General features: G+C 44.6%; 1 protein-coding gene across 2 annotated transcripts in view; it reads right to left on the bottom strand.

Annotated features, from left to right (window-relative positions):
• Positions 1-16,917, bottom strand: part of LOC105473151 (mechanistic target of rapamycin kinase) — a 149,702-nt gene that overhangs the window by 1,111 nt on the left and 131,674 nt on the right. For both annotated transcript variants that reach the window (XM_011726788.2, XM_071100808.1), the window contains exons 48-57: positions 15,385-15,532; positions 14,656-14,778; positions 10,123-10,205; positions 8,529-8,601; positions 7,954-8,028; positions 7,453-7,588; positions 5,844-5,909; positions 2,345-2,425; positions 1,986-2,066; positions 527-632 (exon numbers count right to left, since the gene is read on the bottom strand). In XM_011726788.2, coding sequence (XP_011725090.2) covers positions 527-632; positions 1,986-2,066; positions 2,345-2,425; positions 5,844-5,909; positions 7,453-7,588; positions 7,954-8,028; positions 8,529-8,601; positions 10,123-10,205; positions 14,656-14,778; positions 15,385-15,532 — 972 coding nt within the window. The remainder of the gene's footprint in view (positions 1-526; positions 633-1,985; positions 2,067-2,344; positions 2,426-5,843; positions 5,910-7,452; positions 7,589-7,953; positions 8,029-8,528; positions 8,602-10,122; positions 10,206-14,655; positions 14,779-15,384; positions 15,533-16,917) is intronic.

Here is a 16,917-nt window from a genome sequence, read left to right as displayed (position 1 = left end):
CATCATTTCCAGTCAAGGCTACTGCCCACCGAGGTCCCGCAAGGACACTTCCCCAGCATCTGCTCTCTCAAGTTTCTGCCTTCAAGCATGCCTCGGGCAATTAATCAAAGCACACCCCAGAGTGGTCCTTGAGGTTAGGCTCCCAGATCATAAATCTGTCTTTTCATCTCCTTCTCTCTGTCACTGCTCTAGCTTTTTCTTTCCTTTGCCCTTCCTGTATCTCTGCATTGGACTGACAGCAAAACCCAAAAGGAACCCCTCACAAACAACCCTTGCCTATTCTCCTAAACCACTTATCTTAATGTAATTTTAATTTTAGTGTTTGCCTTCCAAATATGCATCCATATTTCTCAATTTTTTTAAAACAATGAGCACATGCAATAAATATGAACTTTTAAAGAGATCTGAGCTCTAACTGCCCTTTACAGATACGCCACCAAATCTCTTCTTGCTACCCTGGCTTTGGGGCCTAGGCTTGGGTTCTGATTGCTTATTTTAACAAAGTCACTTTGAGAGCCCCACTCACCAGCCAATATAGCACTGGCAGAGGTTTTCATGGGATGTCGCTTGTTTGATGAGCAGCTCAACTTGCGTTGGAACATCCAAAGTGTCATCATGAGAGAAGTCCCGACCTAGCCCAGGAGCAACAAAAACATTTCACTCTCTTCCTGGCAATCGCTGCACTTCTTCTTCCCTGTTGCCTTAACTGTCCATACCAACAGCTTATCCTCAGACATGGAGATGAAGGATATATCATAGTTGGATTTGAAAAATTCAGCCAGGTGTGGTGGCTCACGCCTGTAATCCCAGCACTTTGGGAGGCTGAGGCAGGCGGATCACCTGAGGTCAGGAGTTCAAGACCAGCCTGGCCAACATGGTAAAACACTGTCTCTACTAAAAATACAAAATTAGCTGAGTGTGGTGGCACAGGCCTGTAGTCCCAGCTACTTGGGAGCCTGAGGCAGGAGAATCGCTTGAACCTGGAAGGTGGAGGTTGCACTGGGCCAAGATGGCACCACTGCACTCCAGCCTGGGTGACAGAGCAAGACCCTGTCTCAAAAAAAAAAAAAGAAAAAAAAGAAAAATTTGGCTGGGCATGGTGGGTCACGCCTGTAATCCCAGCACTTTGGGAGGCCGAGGTGGGTGGATCACTTGAGGTCAGGAGTTTGAGACCAGCCTGCCCAACATGGTGAAACCTCATCTCTACTAAAAATACAAAAAATTAGCTGGGTGTGGTGGGGGGGCGCCTGTAATCCCTGCTACTGGGGAGGCTGAGGCAGGAGAATTGCTTGAACCTGGGAGGCGGAGGTTGCAGTGACCCAAGATGGAGCCAGTGGACCACAGACTGGGCAATAAGAGCAAACTGTCTCAAAAAAAAAAAAAAAAAAAAAAAGACATGATTAAAAAATACTTCCCTGAATTTGGCTGATTTTGGACCCAATAGAAATTTATTCACCTCCTGAGTTACATGAGATTAACCATTAAGTACTGTTATCAGTCATCAGAAAAAAGAATCAGAGACAATGTTTAACTGATGACTTCAAAGACACTGTCAGCTGCATGGTGCCCAAAGCTCATCACTAACACTACTGGACATGGGGCTGACCACCACTCAGAGACAGGAAAGTGTGCTCAGATTTTATGTCTCCTTTTTTTTTTTTTTTTTTTGAGACGGAGTCTCACTCTGTTACCCAGGCTGGAATGCAGTGGAGCGATCTCGGCTCACTGCAAACTCCACCTCCCAGGTTCACACCATTCTCCTGCCTCAGCCTCCCAACTAGCTGGGACTACAGGCGCCCGCCATCACACCCAGCTCATTTTTTGTATTTTTAGTAGAGACAGGGTTTCACCGTGTTAACCAGGATGGTCTCGATCTCCTGACCTCGTGATCTGCCTGCCTCAGCCTCCCAAAGTGCTGGGATTACAGGCATGAGCCACCGCGCCCAGCCTTATGTCCCCTTTAAGTAAACACATGACACACTCACCAGTGAGCTTATCTCGAACCCTGTTAATAATCTGAATAGCTTTCTTATTTAGGGCCTCTGGTTTCACCAAACCGTCTCCAACTGGAATACACAAAAGTAGAAATAACAGTAAGAATGGGAGCAATACAAAAGGTTCAATGGGTGCCCTGTTTTTCTCAAATATTCACTTTTGTAAGTGTTGAGCAATCCTTCCTCTATGTTCATCTTTGTCCTCAGAATATAATGAGAAATTCATGGAACCTTTTCTGCTCAAAGGCAGTTTTGTTGCTTCATCTTGTTGACCCTTCTCAGGGTATAACACAGCTGCTGTTTTCTTAATGAGCTAGTTATTGGTGCAGTTCCTCAGAGGTTGAACTTACTGAAAGAATGAATAGATTCTGGCACTGTGGTCCCCGTTTTCTTATGGGCTGGCTCCCCAAGTTCCACACCGTCCAAAATTTCTATGGGAAAAGAAATCAATTAACAGAAAATTCAAACACCAAAAAGCCACTGTTGGTGTTAGCATCTAATTCTCTACACACTCTATTCCTTTAACGCCTGCCCTGCCTACCCTAAAGGGGAAAAGAGAAGGAAAATTTTATGTTACTCTTTACGTATTTCAAAGTTTTAAGCTGGACACAGCTGTAATCCCAGCTACTCAAGAGGCTGAGGTAGAAGGATCACTTGAGTAGCTGAGTTCAAGACCAGCCTGAGACTCCATTTGCAAAAAAAAAAAAAAAAAATCTATAAAGCCATTTTCAAATGTGAGTTAATAATTATTGAAAAAAATTTGGTGCTTATCAGAATTGAAACATGGATTTTCAGGCAAATTGCATTAACAAAATAAACTCATAGGAATAGGAACAGAGGCAGAGGTCAAAAGCCTCATGACAAAATGTGTTTGAACAAAAACTGATAATGAAAATTAACTTTGGGGCCGGGCGCGGTGGCTCAAGCCTGTAATCCCAGCACTTTGGAAGGCCGAGACGGGCAGATCACGAGGTCAGGAGATCGAGACCATCCTGGCTAACACGGTGAAACCCCATCTCTACTAAAAAAAATACAAAAAAACTAGCCAGGCAAGGTGGCGGGCGCCTGTAGTCCCAGCTACTCGGGAGGCTGAGGCAGGAGAATGGCGTAAACCCGGGAGGCGGAGCTTGCAGTGAGCTGAGATCTGGCCACTGCACTCCGGCCTGGGCGACGGAGTGAGACTCTGTCTCAAAAAAAAAAAAAAAAAAAAAGAAAATAAACTTTGGAATGTATCACACACAAGGTTGAAATGTTATTCCTTGGAGGAATTTTCATATCAACTCTGGGTAGAAAAAGTCCTCAGGTGTTAGGTTCAACCTCCACTGATTATGGCTTTTAGCAGGAGTCTGAAATCAGAATTATGAAGTTTTTTGAATGCTGTCCTTGTACATCACAGACATTCTGAATGAAGGTAGTGATAATTATACTTCTTTTTTATTTTTTGAGATGGAGTTTCACTCTTATTGCCCAGGCTGGAGTGCAATGGCGCAATCTCGGCTCACTGCAACCTCTGCCTCCCGGATTCAAGCGATTCTCCTGCCTCCCGAGTAGCTGAGATTACAGGTATGCGCTACCATGCCTGGCTTATTTTGTATTTTTAGTAGAGATGGGGTTTCTCCATGTTGGTCAAGCTGGTCTCAAACTCTTGACCTCAGCCTGCCTGGGCCTCTCAAAGTACTGGGATTATAGGCGTGAACCACCGCACCAGGGTGATAGTTATACTTCTATTAGTGATCCGTTGGAAGTTTTTTCTGAGACAGGGTCTTGCTATGTTGCCCACGCTAGTCTCAAACTCCTGGGCTCAAGTGCTCCTCCTGCTGGGCTTACAGGTGTGCACCACAATACCCAGATGGAATTTAACTTTTAAGCTAAACAACCAAATCCACCATCTGGTGCCAGCAGAACTGGCTGTTCTCGTTCCCTTCTGTACGCTACAGGCAGCATATAGTAGCCAGTTAAGAATGTGTTAGGGAGGTGGGCCCTGAGAATGAAACCAGTAAGTCTCAGCACACTTCGTTTGAGACCAGCCACCGGTATAAGCTACCCCAGAGACCGTGGGTCCTATGAGCCTGGTGATTCAGGCATTCACAAATCCTGTCACAGTGTCTGTGTATGACATTATAACCCAGTATCCCAATTTCTTGCCTGAAACACCCTTTTGCTTTCTACTCATCGAGTCCATCCATCCAATAATGATAAATTACCCTTTGGCAGGACAGGGTGGCTCATGCCTGTAATCCCAGCACTTTGGGAGGCCAATGCAGGCAGATCACTTGAGATCAGGAGTTCGAAACCAGCCTGGCTAACATGGTGAAACCCCATCTCTACTAAAAATTTAAAAAAAATTAGCTGAGCATGGTGACACACGCCTGTAATCCCAGTTACTTGGGAGACTGAGGCAGGAACATTGCTTGAACTTGGGAGGTAGAGGTTGAAGTGAGCCGAGACTGCGCCACCATACTCCAGCCTGGGTGACAGAGCAAGACTGTCTCAAGGAAAAAAAAAAAAGAAAAATTATCCTTTGTCAGGTGAAGTGATGATTAGATGCCACCAACCCAAGTGCTCTCTTGGCAGCTACGGTTCACAGTGAAGTCCCCTTTCCTGAATCTCCACAGCCTTCTACTCCACACCAAAGCACCCACAGGCTCCACGGCAGAGTGTACTGCTCTCTGATTATTTCACGCAGGTTATGGTCAATTCTGTAATGCTGTTCTGTGCTTCTTCAGGCGACCACTGTACCTCACATTTTCTTTTTGCACCCCTAGACATTATTTGGCTTAGTTTATTAACTAGTTTAAGTTTTCTGTAAACATTTGTAGAAAATATTTACTTTTTTACACCTCAACAGTAATTCCCAAAGTGTGAACTATGTAGAATGTTGCTAAATATCATGAAGGAAAAAAGGGGTGGGATGGGGGGCGGGGAAGAGAGGAGGGCTAAACAAAGTTAAACAGTTTTACCCAAAAACCAACCAACCAACCAACCCACAAAAACCCCCTAAAACCAATAACTTCAATGCTGTGTGTGCTGGAAACTAATACAAATAAAACAAAGTTAAACAGCTTGACTCTAACACTCCTTAGAGGTTTCCACACACAAAAAGTACTCTGGCTCTCGGAGGGACACCAGTCTTCCTAGACCCCCGCTCTGTGAGTCACGCTCCTAGAAACACTTCCCTGTGGTTCCAGGGCTCCTCCCAGCAACACAAATAAATTTCTGCTGCCTCCATGTTTCCATTTCTGAGCTATTATCAATGCTTGAGGACCAAGGTAATATTGTTAATAATTATTCCAACCCAGACACCATTAGTGAGCTGATATTCAGACATACTTTAAACTGTGTTTTTACAGATAGATTAAAATCAGATAGTTTGATAAAAATCTCGGAGCTTCAGGCACCCACTCCATGTGTGAAACAGTAAATAAAAAACATATTAGCTGCTTGGTGCTCAGTAAATATTTCTAGACCAAGTATTTGAAGTTCGATTAAATGCTTATCTGGTGATAAGCTGGCAGTAATAGCACCTTTGCAAAACTACCATTGTCAAGAATTGCGAGAAAACTAGGTTTACTTCCTTCATATTCAGTAGCCATTACCACTTTGTCTCCTACTGGCAATAACAAAGCCCACCCCATTCTAGAAACACTCTGGACAAGGGGGAGAGCTTCTGTAATGTCCTGCAGGATGCACCCACCGACTGAAGCCCACCCCATTCTAGAAACACTCTGGAAAAGGGGGAGAGCTTCTGTAACATCCTGTGGTATGCACCCACCGACTGAAGCCCACCCCACTATAGAAACACTCTGCACAAGGGGGAGAGCCTTTGCGACCTCCCATGGATGCACCCACCGACTGACTGGCCGGCAGAGTAGGAATCCGTCCTTGTTCGGGATCGCTTGTTGCCTTTGGTATTTGCTAGGGAGAGAAAGAAAGAGTATTGAAACATGCTTCAAATTTTGACTTGAAAGAAACTTGGTTATTTTCTTCCAGTCATAAAAATATAATTGTTCTGGGAGGCTGAGGCAGGAGAATGGCGTAAACCCAGGAGGCAGAGCTTGTAGTGAGCTGAGATCCGGCCACTGCACTCAGCCTGGACGACAGAGCAAGACTCCATCTCAAAAACAAACAAACAAACAAACAAACTATATATATATATATATATATATATAATTGTTCGTAAAGCTACAGCCCCAAAAAGAGAGATGACAGACATATTACTCAGGAATAAGTGGGTGGGTATTAGCATGGGATGTGAAACCCAGGGGGACACTCTATACTGTTGATTTGGACAATGTGATACAGATAATATAAGGTCAAAGTATGACTTAATTTCAATGGATTAGAAGTTCTTTTGGTAAACATCCCCTAAGGTGGCAGAACAAAGGGTAGATGAAGATACTGCTGCCCAAATCATAACTATTTGCATTTCTTATTAAAATTTCAGCTTACTACTCTATATAAAGCCCAGAGAAAAACCACTAGGATACTTGGTTAATACTGAAGAATATTTTAGTATCTAAATTGATAATGGCATTTTCTGTTTTAGTTAATAAAAATACTTGAAGTTCTTTTCCAGGTGTCAGAACTACTCTGTGCAAATGTAATGCAATAGCTCGGCAATGTATCCCAGGCTGCAGGCTTGAAGGGGCATAGGTTTGTAAAATGTTATGTGCTGGATATTGCTAATTTGGGAGGCTGCCAACCTCAGCTTCCACACACTTGATTTTGTTTTTTATTACCTTTATTTTTAAAATTAAATTTATTTTTTTGAGACAAGGTCTCACTCTGTCACCTAGGCTAGAGTGCAGCAGTGACACGATCATAGCTCACTCTGCCTCAACCTCCCAGGCTCAGGTAATCCTCCTGCCTCTGCCTCCTGAGCAGGTAGAACCACTGGCATGTGCCACTGTACCCACCTTAATATGGCTTGGCTGTGTCCCAATCCAAAATCTCATCTTGAACTGTAATCTAAATTGTAATCCCCATGTGTTGGGGGAGGGACCTCATGGGAGGTGATTAGATCATGGGGATGGTTCCTCCATGCTGTTCTCGTGATAGTGACTGAGTTCTCATGAGATCTGGTGGTTTTATAAGGGGCTTTTCCCCCCTTCACTCTGTACTTCTCTCTTCTGCCCCCAAGTGAAGGAGGATGTGTTTGCTTCCCCTCCCACCATGATTGTAAGTTTCCTGAGTTCTTCCCAGCCAAGCGGAACTGTGAGTCAATTAAACCTCTTTCCTTTATAAATCACCTACTCTCAGGCAGTTCTTTATAACAGCATAAGAACAGACTAATACATGCCTAATTTTTTCAGTTTTTGTAGACACATGTCTTACTACGTTGCCCAGGCTGGTCTCGAACTCTTGGCCTCAAGCAACTCCTCTGCCTTGGCCTCCCAAAATGTTAGGATTACAGGCGTGAGCCACCGAGCTCAGCTCCCAGGCACTTGATGATACTCACTGTCCATCAGCCTCCAGTTCAGCAAGGGGTCATAGACAAAGGCTTCCAGCACAGCCATGACACTGTCCTTGTGCTCCCGCAGCACCTCCATCACTGTGTGGCATGTGATTCTGTAGTTGCCATCCAGGCCTGTAACCTAGAAATGGGACAGAGCCACTTACCACATGAGTTACTAACTCTCCACCCAAAGCAAGCTGAGGGGGTCTGTTACCCTCACTTAGGAAGCAGACACAGGCCATATTGATGTATCAGGGTGAGAATGTCTTAGGAGAAGGAATCAGGGTAGGACTGTGATCCACAGGAAACCAGGTCAGAGGTGAAGTGATAAGCCTTTCATAGACAGATCATTTCTAACACAATAGGAAATAACAGAAAACTGCTACAAAAATCACAAAGGCATTATGGGGAACTGATGGGCTCTAACAAGCAAGTGTGTCTTCAGAGAAGGTTGTAACTGTCTTGATCCCATTTCGGAGCAGCTCGTTCCCAATATCCACTCACCTCCATAGCATTGGTCAACATTCTTGTTAGTCTAAATGGAATCTTCTCTGGAAACTTCTCTCGGGTCATAGCAACCTACAGAATAATAAATGGGAAAAGCCAAATCAATGTTTATTTTCTTAACCCGGAGCCAGGTGGAGCAGGTGGCTTTCCTCTGCATCACCTGCAGATTTTAATTAGAGCAGAGAAATGAAGCAGCTTGGGTTTAGTGACAGGACTTGTCATAGGGATTTGAAAGACAACTTAAAAAACAAGAAACAACAGAAAAGAAGAGAAAACAAAAAGGAAAAAAGACAAATGTGCATTGTGTCCAGGCCCTTGGGCAACAGGTGGTATGGAGGATGGGGGCCTCCTCCACTCAGAGGGCATGTGAACAGCAGCCCTTGCTCCAAGGGGGTTACAGTCCAACTAAGAGCCCAGATTTCATTTCTTACACTGACTTAACTACAGCCTTGGTAGGGACAGAAGGGGTTAAGAGTAAGGCAGTTTGGGCTTAAGTCTGCCTAAAGTGTCAGAGGCAGGGGAAAAGTGATCACCCGGGAAGATAAGGGTGGGGTTCTAGAACATGTGTTCACCTCAAAGCAGTCCCCAAAGTCAATGTGCAGGATCTTCCCACTCAGACGGTCCAGCATCAGGTTGGATGGGTGTCTGAGAAACAGAAAAGAGATCAGGTAGGATCAACAGAGAGCACGGATGAAAAAAATCAATAAGTACGTGATACCGTAAGCTAGGAGTTGGTAAACAATAGCCCTCAGCCAATCCAGCTCCTCTACCTCCACTTTTCTGCAAGTCCAGTTTTACTGGAACACAGCATGCTCCCTTGTTTAGGCACTGTTGCAGGCTGCTTCTGTGCTACGACAGCAGAGCTGAGTAGTTGTGACAGAGACCAAAGGGCCCACAAAGCCTAAAACAACTTAACTGGTCCTTTACAGAAACAGTTTGCCAACTCCTGCTGAAATGTGGGTGTGTGTGTGAGTCACAGGGTGTCCCACTGTACTGAGATCCTGTGCTCTTCTGAGGTCTTTGGTGACCTAATAAGTCATTTCTGGCAACACTGGCACCTTCTGGTGACAAGACTCTATCATTTTTACTGAGCAGCTGTAACAGGGTCTCGTCTCCTTAAGTCCCTGAGCCAATCCCGGCAACCACCTGGCTTTTATCAACAGATATTCTGCTAGACTTTTAAAAACAAAAATCTACTATTTTTGTGGGATAAAATTATTTTTACTCTCAAATAGTTGCATGAGACATGATTCCAGGAGAAAAACAGTAGACATCAGAGAACCAGTCTTCTTCACATTCTTGTAAGTCCATTTCTGAACATTCCTAAATTACATTTTCAGTCAGTACATTTGGACAAAACTTATTATGCAAAAATATCGAAGGATCTAGTTTGGTTGGTTTCAATTACAGAAATAAAAAGATTTATCTTAGCACAGTGGTGACTGACAAATGTTTATTGAATAAAATCAATATGATTTACTTTTTTTTTTTTTTTTCCCAGACAGAGTTTTACTCTGTTGACCAGGATGGAATGCAGTGGTGCAATCACAGCTCACGGCAGCCTTGACCTTCTGGGCTTAAGTGATCCTCCTACCTCAGCTTCCCAAAGAGCTGGGACTACAGGTGCATGCCACCATACTTGGCTAATTATTTCATTATTTGTAGAGATGGGATCTTGCTGTGTTGCCCAGGCTGGTCTCAAATTCCTACGCTCAAGTGATCCTCCCACCTCAGCTTCCCAAAGTGCTGGAATTATAGGCACGAGCCTGCCCTGAAATACTGCTGTTAACACCTTAAGCCAAACTAAGGAGAAAGTAGTATCCTTGAACTATGTGGGGCTTTATTGAGATGGGCTCTTGCTATTGCCCGAGTTGGTCTCAAACTCATGGCTCAAGTGATTCTCTTGCCCTGGCCTCCCAGGATGATAGGCATGAGCCACTGCATCCAGCTTGAACTATTTTTCCTTTTCTTTAGTTTGATGCATTCTTCTGATGGCATCACAATCAATAGGGAACTAAGGCTAATGTTGTAAAAGAGACCTTACATACACAATACCAATATTTATTTACCAAAGAGCCATATATTTAATCGGAAAACCAAATGAAACCATTTAGGAAAACTACAATGGGATAAAGAAGACTAAAAAAACCAAATTAAATTACTCACCTATCTCCCAGGCCTAAAATATACCCAACCATTGACATGACCGCTAAAGAACGGGTATAATTGGTTCTTCGGTCAAACCACACCTAGAACACAGGAGTGCATGTGAAGCAAGGCTCTGGAAACTTCAATTTCAACATAATTATACTCTAATAAGCTGTCTTTTGTTTGTTTTTTGAGACCGAGTCTCGCTTTGTCACCTAGGCTGGAAGGCAGTGGTGTTATCTTGGCTCACTGTAAACTCCACCTCCTGGGTTCAAGTGATTCTCATGCCTCAGCCTCCTGAGTAGCTGAGATTACAGGCACCCACCATCACTCCCAGCTAATTTTTGTAGTTTTAGTAGAGACGGAGTTTCACTATGTTGGCCAGACTGGTCTTGAGCTCCTAACCTCAAGTGATCCACTTGCCTCAGCCTCCCAAAGTGCTGGGATTACAGGCCTGAGCCACTGCGCCTGGCCTAATCAGTTGTTTTCTTACAGTCCATTAATAACTGGTTAGAATGTATAACATTACAAAAACCTCATTCACAATTCTAACAATGAACTATGCCTTGGATTAAACTTAATTAGAAATGTGTAAGACTTAAAGATCTGAGTAAATGAAAAATATCAGTTTAAGAATATCCCCTTATGAGTATAAAAATGTAACAGCCTCGGGCGCGGTGGCTCAAGCCTGTAATCCCAGCACTTTGGGAGGCCGAGGCGGGCGGATCACAAGGTCAGGAGATCGAGACCACAGTGAAACCCCGTCTCTACTAAAAATACAAAAAATTAGCCGGGTGCGGTGGCGGGCGCCTGTAGTCCTAGCTACTCAGGAGGCTGAGGCAGGAGAATGGCGTGAACCCAGGAGGCGGAGCTTGCAGTGAGCCGAGATCGCGCCACTGCACTCCAGCCTGGGCAACAGCGTGAGACTCCGTCTCAAAAAAAAAAAAAAAAAAAAAAAAAAAGTAACAGCCTCAAGAAAAAAAATAGATGACAATAGCCCCTGAGAAGGGACTTGTATTAACACCATGGAACTTGAGAAACAGGCAGAAAGAGCAATGAAACAGAAGAAGAGTCCTAGAAAGAAATCCAACGACACGTAATAATTTAGTGTTTGGGCCAGGTGTGGTGGCTCACGCCTGTAATCCCAGTACTTTGGGAGGCTGAGGTGGGTGGATCACCTGAGATCGGGAGTTTGAAACCAGCCTGACCAACATGGTGAAATCCCGTTTCTACTAAAAATACAAAAATTAGCCAGGTGTGGTGGCACAGGCCTGTAATCCCAGCTCCTCAGGAGGCTGAGGCAGGAGAATCACTGAACCTGGGAGGCAGAGGTTGCAGTGAGCCAAAATCATGCTACTGCACTCCAGCCTGGGCAACAAGAGCGAAACTCTGTCTCAAAAAATAAAAGAAAAAAAAATCAGTGTTCAATAAAAACAAAATCTTCTAAATAGCAGGGAAAGGATGAATTATTTGGCCAACAGTGTTGTCCTGGCTAGTCATCTTTAAAAAAATAAAGTTACACCTTAATCTTAAAATAAATTCCAAACTTAGTTAAGATTTTTTTTTTTTTTTTGACAGAGTCTTGCTGTATTGCCCAGGCTGGTGTACAATGGCACGATCTTGGCTCACTGCAACCTCTACCTCCCCAGTTCAAGCGATTCTCCTGCCTCAGCCTCCTGAGTAGCTGGGATAACAGGCATGTGCCACCATGCCCAGCTAATTTTTGTGTTTTTAGTAGAGACAGGGTTTCACCATGTTGGTCAGGTTGGTCTCGAACTCCTGACCTTGTGATCCACCTGCCTTGGTGTCCCAAAGTGCTGGGATTACAGGTGTGAACCACCGTGCCTGGCCTTTTTTTTTCAAGAGACAGGGTCTCACTATATTACCCAGGCTGGAGTGTAATGGCTTTTCATAAGTGTGGTCTTTTTTTTTTTTTTTTTGAGACAGGGTCTGGCTCTGTCACTCAAGCTGAGTGACAGATTGTGCAGTGGCACAATCTCAGCTCACTGTAACCCCTGCCTCCTGGGCTCAAGTGACCCTCCCGCCACAGCCTCCTAAGTAGCTGGGACAATGGGCAAGCGCCATCATACTCGGCTACTTTTTCATTTTTTGTAGAGATGGGGTTTTGCGACACTACCCAGGCTGGTCTCAAATGCCTGAGCTTCAAGCATTCCGCCTGCCTTGGCCTCCCAAAGTGTTGAGAATATAGACATGAGCCACTGCACCCAGTCCATAGGTGTGGTCTTAACGTGCTACAGCCTTGAACTCCTGGGCTCAAGCAATCCTCCTGCCTCAGCCTCCCAAGTAGCTGGGACTACAGGTGTCTACCATAGTGTCTGGCTTGGGTTAGAACTTAAATGTAAAAAAACCCTGTAACTAGTATAAGAAAATATAGGTTAAAAAATAACCTCAAGGTGGAGAGGGCCTTTCTAAATATAAAACCAAAGGAAGAGGCCAGGTGCCATGGCTCATGCCTGTAATCCCAGCACTTTGGGAGCTGAGAAGGGCGGATCACTTGAGGCTAGGAGTTCAAGACCAGCCTGGCCAACATGGTGAAACCCTGTCTCTACTAAAAATACAAAAGAGTGGCCGGGCACGGTGGCTATCGCCTATAATCCCAGCACTTTGGGAGGCTGAGGTGGGTGGATCACGAGGTCAGGAGATCGAGACCATCCTGGCTAACACAGTGAAACCCCATCTGTACTAAAAAAAAAAAAAAAAAAAAAAAAAAAAAAAATTAGTTGGGCATGGTGGTGGGCGCCTGTAGTCCCAACTACTCGGGAGGCTGAGGCAGGAGACTGGTGTGAACCTGGGAGGCAGAGCTTGCAGAGATCGGGCCACTGCACTCCAGCCTGAGTGACAGAGTGAGATTCCATCTCAAAAAAAAAAAAAAAAAAAAAAAAGTTAGCCGGGCATGGTGGCACACGCCTGTAATTCCAGCTACTCTGGAGGCTGAGGCAGGAGAATCACTTCAACCTGGGAGACAGAGTATGCAATGAGCCAAGACTGCGCCACTGCACTCCAGCCTGGGTGACAGAGCAAGACCCTGTCTCAAAAAAAAAAAAAACAAAAAACAAAAAACACACAAACAAACCACACAAAAACAAACCAAAGGAAGAAACTTTAAAGAAAAAGATTAAAAATTTGGTAACTTCTAACTTTTAAAAATGCTTGTACAGTCGTCTCTAAGCATCCATAAAGGATGGGGTCTAGGGCCCCCATCGGATACCAAAATCAGCAATACTCAAGTGCCTTATATAAAATGGTGTAGGCTGGGTGTGGTGGCTTATGCCTCTAATCCCAGCACTTCAGGAGGCCAAGGCAGGAGGATCGCTTGAGCCCAGGAGTTCAAGACCAGGCTGGGTGACACAGTGAGTGAGACTTTCGTCTCTTAAAAAAAAAAAATTATTGTTTTGTTTTGAGACAGGGTCTTGTTCTGTCACCCAGGATGGAGTGCAGTGGCATGATATGGCTCACTGCAGCCTCATTCTCCTGGGCTCAAATGATCCTTCCGAGTAGCTGGGCTTACAGGTATGTAACACCATGCCTGGCTAATTTTTTTGTAGAAATGGGGTCTCACAGGCCAGGTGTGGTGGCTCATACCTGTAATCCCAGCACTTTGGGAGGCTAAGGTGGGTGGATCACTTGAAGTCAGGAGTTTGAGACTAGACTGAACATGGTGCAACCCTGTCTCTACTAAGAATACAAAAATTAAACCTACATGGTGATATGTGCCTGTAATCCCAGCTACTTGGGAGGCTGAGGCAGGAGAATTGCTTGAACCCAGGGGGCAGAGGTTGCAGTGAGCTGAGATCTTGCCATTGGCACTCCAGCCTGGGTGGGGGAAAAAAAAAAAAAAGAGATGGAGTCTCACCATGTTGCCCAGGCTGGTATTGAACTCCTGGGCTCAAGTGATCCTCCTGCCTTGGCCTCCCAAAGTGCTGGGATTACAAGTGTAAGCCACTGCACCCAGCCAAAAACAATTTTTTAATAAAATGGCACAGTATTGTATGTAACCTATGCACAACCTCCCTTATACTTCAAATCATCTTGAGTACATATAATACCTAATACAATGCGAATGCTATACAATGTAAATAGTCATTCTACTGTATTTTTTAAAATTTACATTTGTTTTTTTTATATATATATTTTTAAATATTCTATCCACAGTTGGCTGAATCCACAGATGCAGAAGCTACGGATATAGAGGGCTGACTGTGTATCAAAAACCAAACCAAACCAAACCAAATAAAAAATTAGCAACATTTAAAAACTAAGTTAATAGGAAATCTGTAACATATATAAAAAAGACAACTATCTTTAATCCTTTAATATATAAAGAGTTCTGGAGAAATATTAAACTACTCATTCTAACTCTGTGAACTTGTCTTGCTCACCCATTTCATTTTTGTTAGAAAAGTCTGGACATGCTCTACAGCCAATCACAGCAAAGAAGAGCCACTGTGTGCGCATGAACAGACAGGAGGGCCATCCTATTGTGAGTGGGGGATCCAGGAGAGCGCAGGTCTGCAGGGCCCAGTGGCCTACCTCAGAGCTGGGGCTTTTCAGCCACAGCAGCTTGGCCAGGTCGTCCCCAGCTGTATTATTGACGGCATGCTCAAACACCTCCACCTTCTGCATCAGAGTCAAGTGGTCATAGTCTGGAGCCATCTGCATCAGGACACAACTGTTCAGTAAGAGAGCAGCCTAAAACATGTAGTTTGAGTCCAGGAAGAAACAAGTCTTGGGGTCCAGGCAGAGCTGAGTTCTAACTTCCCCATCACAGCCAAAGGAGAAGGGAAATAAGAACGTGGCAAAAGGAAAAACGAAGTGACCACTCTAACCTGATGACCACTGGAACCCCAAGGCATAAGGGAAAAACACGAGACCTCACCTCAGTATAGGCCTTCTGTGCAGATGAGAGTACTGGAGGTTTCAAGCAACTGTTCAACAAGCAATTCTCTTTCTTATTACTTACACATCTACTAAACATTATTTCTCCATATGGCCAGTGCTTTGTATACATTAGTAAATACATGGCGCCGAATATTTATCTGTCTAGTCTTCCCTAGGATGGTGAAAACAGTTTCTCAGCTTAAGGGTCCTTCAGTTTCTTAGAAGGTTATCTGCTTTAGGACTCACTTTATTAAATCTTCAAAGCTGATTCTCTCAAAGAGATTTTTCAGTGACAGACATACAGAGAGGAATGAGAAGAGCAGCGCTACAGAGATTCCTTGCCATGGAAGGGGTATTGGCTCTCGTGGCCACATCACATACCCGCAACATGATGCGATGCTCGATGTTGAGAAGGATCTTCTTCTTCTCCCTGTAGTCCCGGATGAGGGCGTGCAGTGTGTCACAATGGGGCACCCAGCCAATGAGGCCCGAGTTGGTCGATAAAGGGATGACGGCATATCTCTGGATGCTGGCGCCCACAGAAAAGCAAGGTTAGTGTACTGTAAAGAGAGTATAACCTTGTTCAGCTCAGGACACAGGCAGACTATTTTTTTTTCTTTTTTGAGACAGAGTCTCACTCTGTCACCCAGGCTTGAGTGCAGTGGCGCAATCTTGGCTCACTGCAACCTCCACCTCCTGGGTTCAAGCGATTCTCCTGCCTCAGCCTCCCGAGTAGCTGGGACTACAGGCACATGCCACCATGCCCAGCTAATTATTTTTGGTAGAGACGGGATTTCACCATGTTGGCCAGGATGGTCTCAATCTCTTGACCTCATAATCTGCCTGCCTCGGCCTCCCAAAGTGCTGGGATTGCAGGCATGAGCCACTGCGCCCGGCCCTGACTATTTTTAATGAGCCCCCGCTGCACCAGGCTGGTGTGTGTGTTGAGGGACGCTTTGTGAAGAATAAGGCATCATAGAAAGACAGCGCACTGATGGTGCAGTGAAAGCAACACGGGTCTCCTCAACTTGCCCAACTTATGGCTTTGGGGGAACAATCAAGTGACTAAAGTGCCTCTCAAGTGAATTCTCATGGTCTTAACAGGAAGAGGAGTGCCAGAGTATGGACGATGGGAAAGGTTTGGCTTTCATCCCACAAGGGGTGAGACCCATCCCATCTGCCGACTCTCCAGTCTACCTGCCACAGATTGCTCCCTGCTGGATTCTTTGGAGGTTGTTAAAGGCATTTCCCAATGAGAATACCCTAAAAACTCTGGAATAACTTGGTTATAAATTAAGTTACACAATTTTATAACTTAATTTTTCATTTTTAAAACATTTTTAAAAAATTTACTTTTTGAGACAGGGTCTCGCTCTTACCTAGGCTGGAGCACAGTTGCACCATCACAGCTCACTGTAGCCTTGACCTCCTGGGCTTAAGTGATTCTCCTGCCTCAGAACCCTGAGTAGATGGGACTACACTGTGCCCAGCTAATTTTAATTTTTTTTTTGTAGAGACAGGGATTACAGGTGTGAGTCACTGTGCCCAGCCTATTTTTATTTTTAAATTTTTTGAGAGAAAGGGTCTTGCTCTGCTGCCCAGGCTGGAGTATAGAGGCACAACCTTGGCTCATGACAGTCTTGACCTCCTGGGCTCAGATGATTCTTCCGCCTCCATCTCCCAAGTAACTGGGACAACAGGCATGAGCCACCATGCCCAGCTGATTTTTTTATTTTTTGTAGAGACAGGGTCTTACTTTGTTGTCCAGGATGGTCTTGAACTCCTGGTCTCAAGCAATCCTCCTGCTGTAGTCTTCCAAAGTGTTGAGATTACATGTGAGCCACAATGCCTGGCCACTTAGTTTTTTTTTCTTACTTTAATTAATTTTTGAGATGGAGTTTCACTCTTGTTGCC

Source organism: Macaca nemestrina, chromosome 1, assembly GCF_043159975.1.
Source record: "Macaca nemestrina isolate mMacNem1 chromosome 1, mMacNem.hap1, whole genome shotgun sequence".
In the NCBI taxonomy this organism is placed as follows: Eukaryota; Metazoa; Chordata; class Mammalia; order Primates; family Cercopithecidae; genus Macaca; species Macaca nemestrina.
This window is presented reverse-complemented; position numbering and strand designations above follow the sequence as displayed.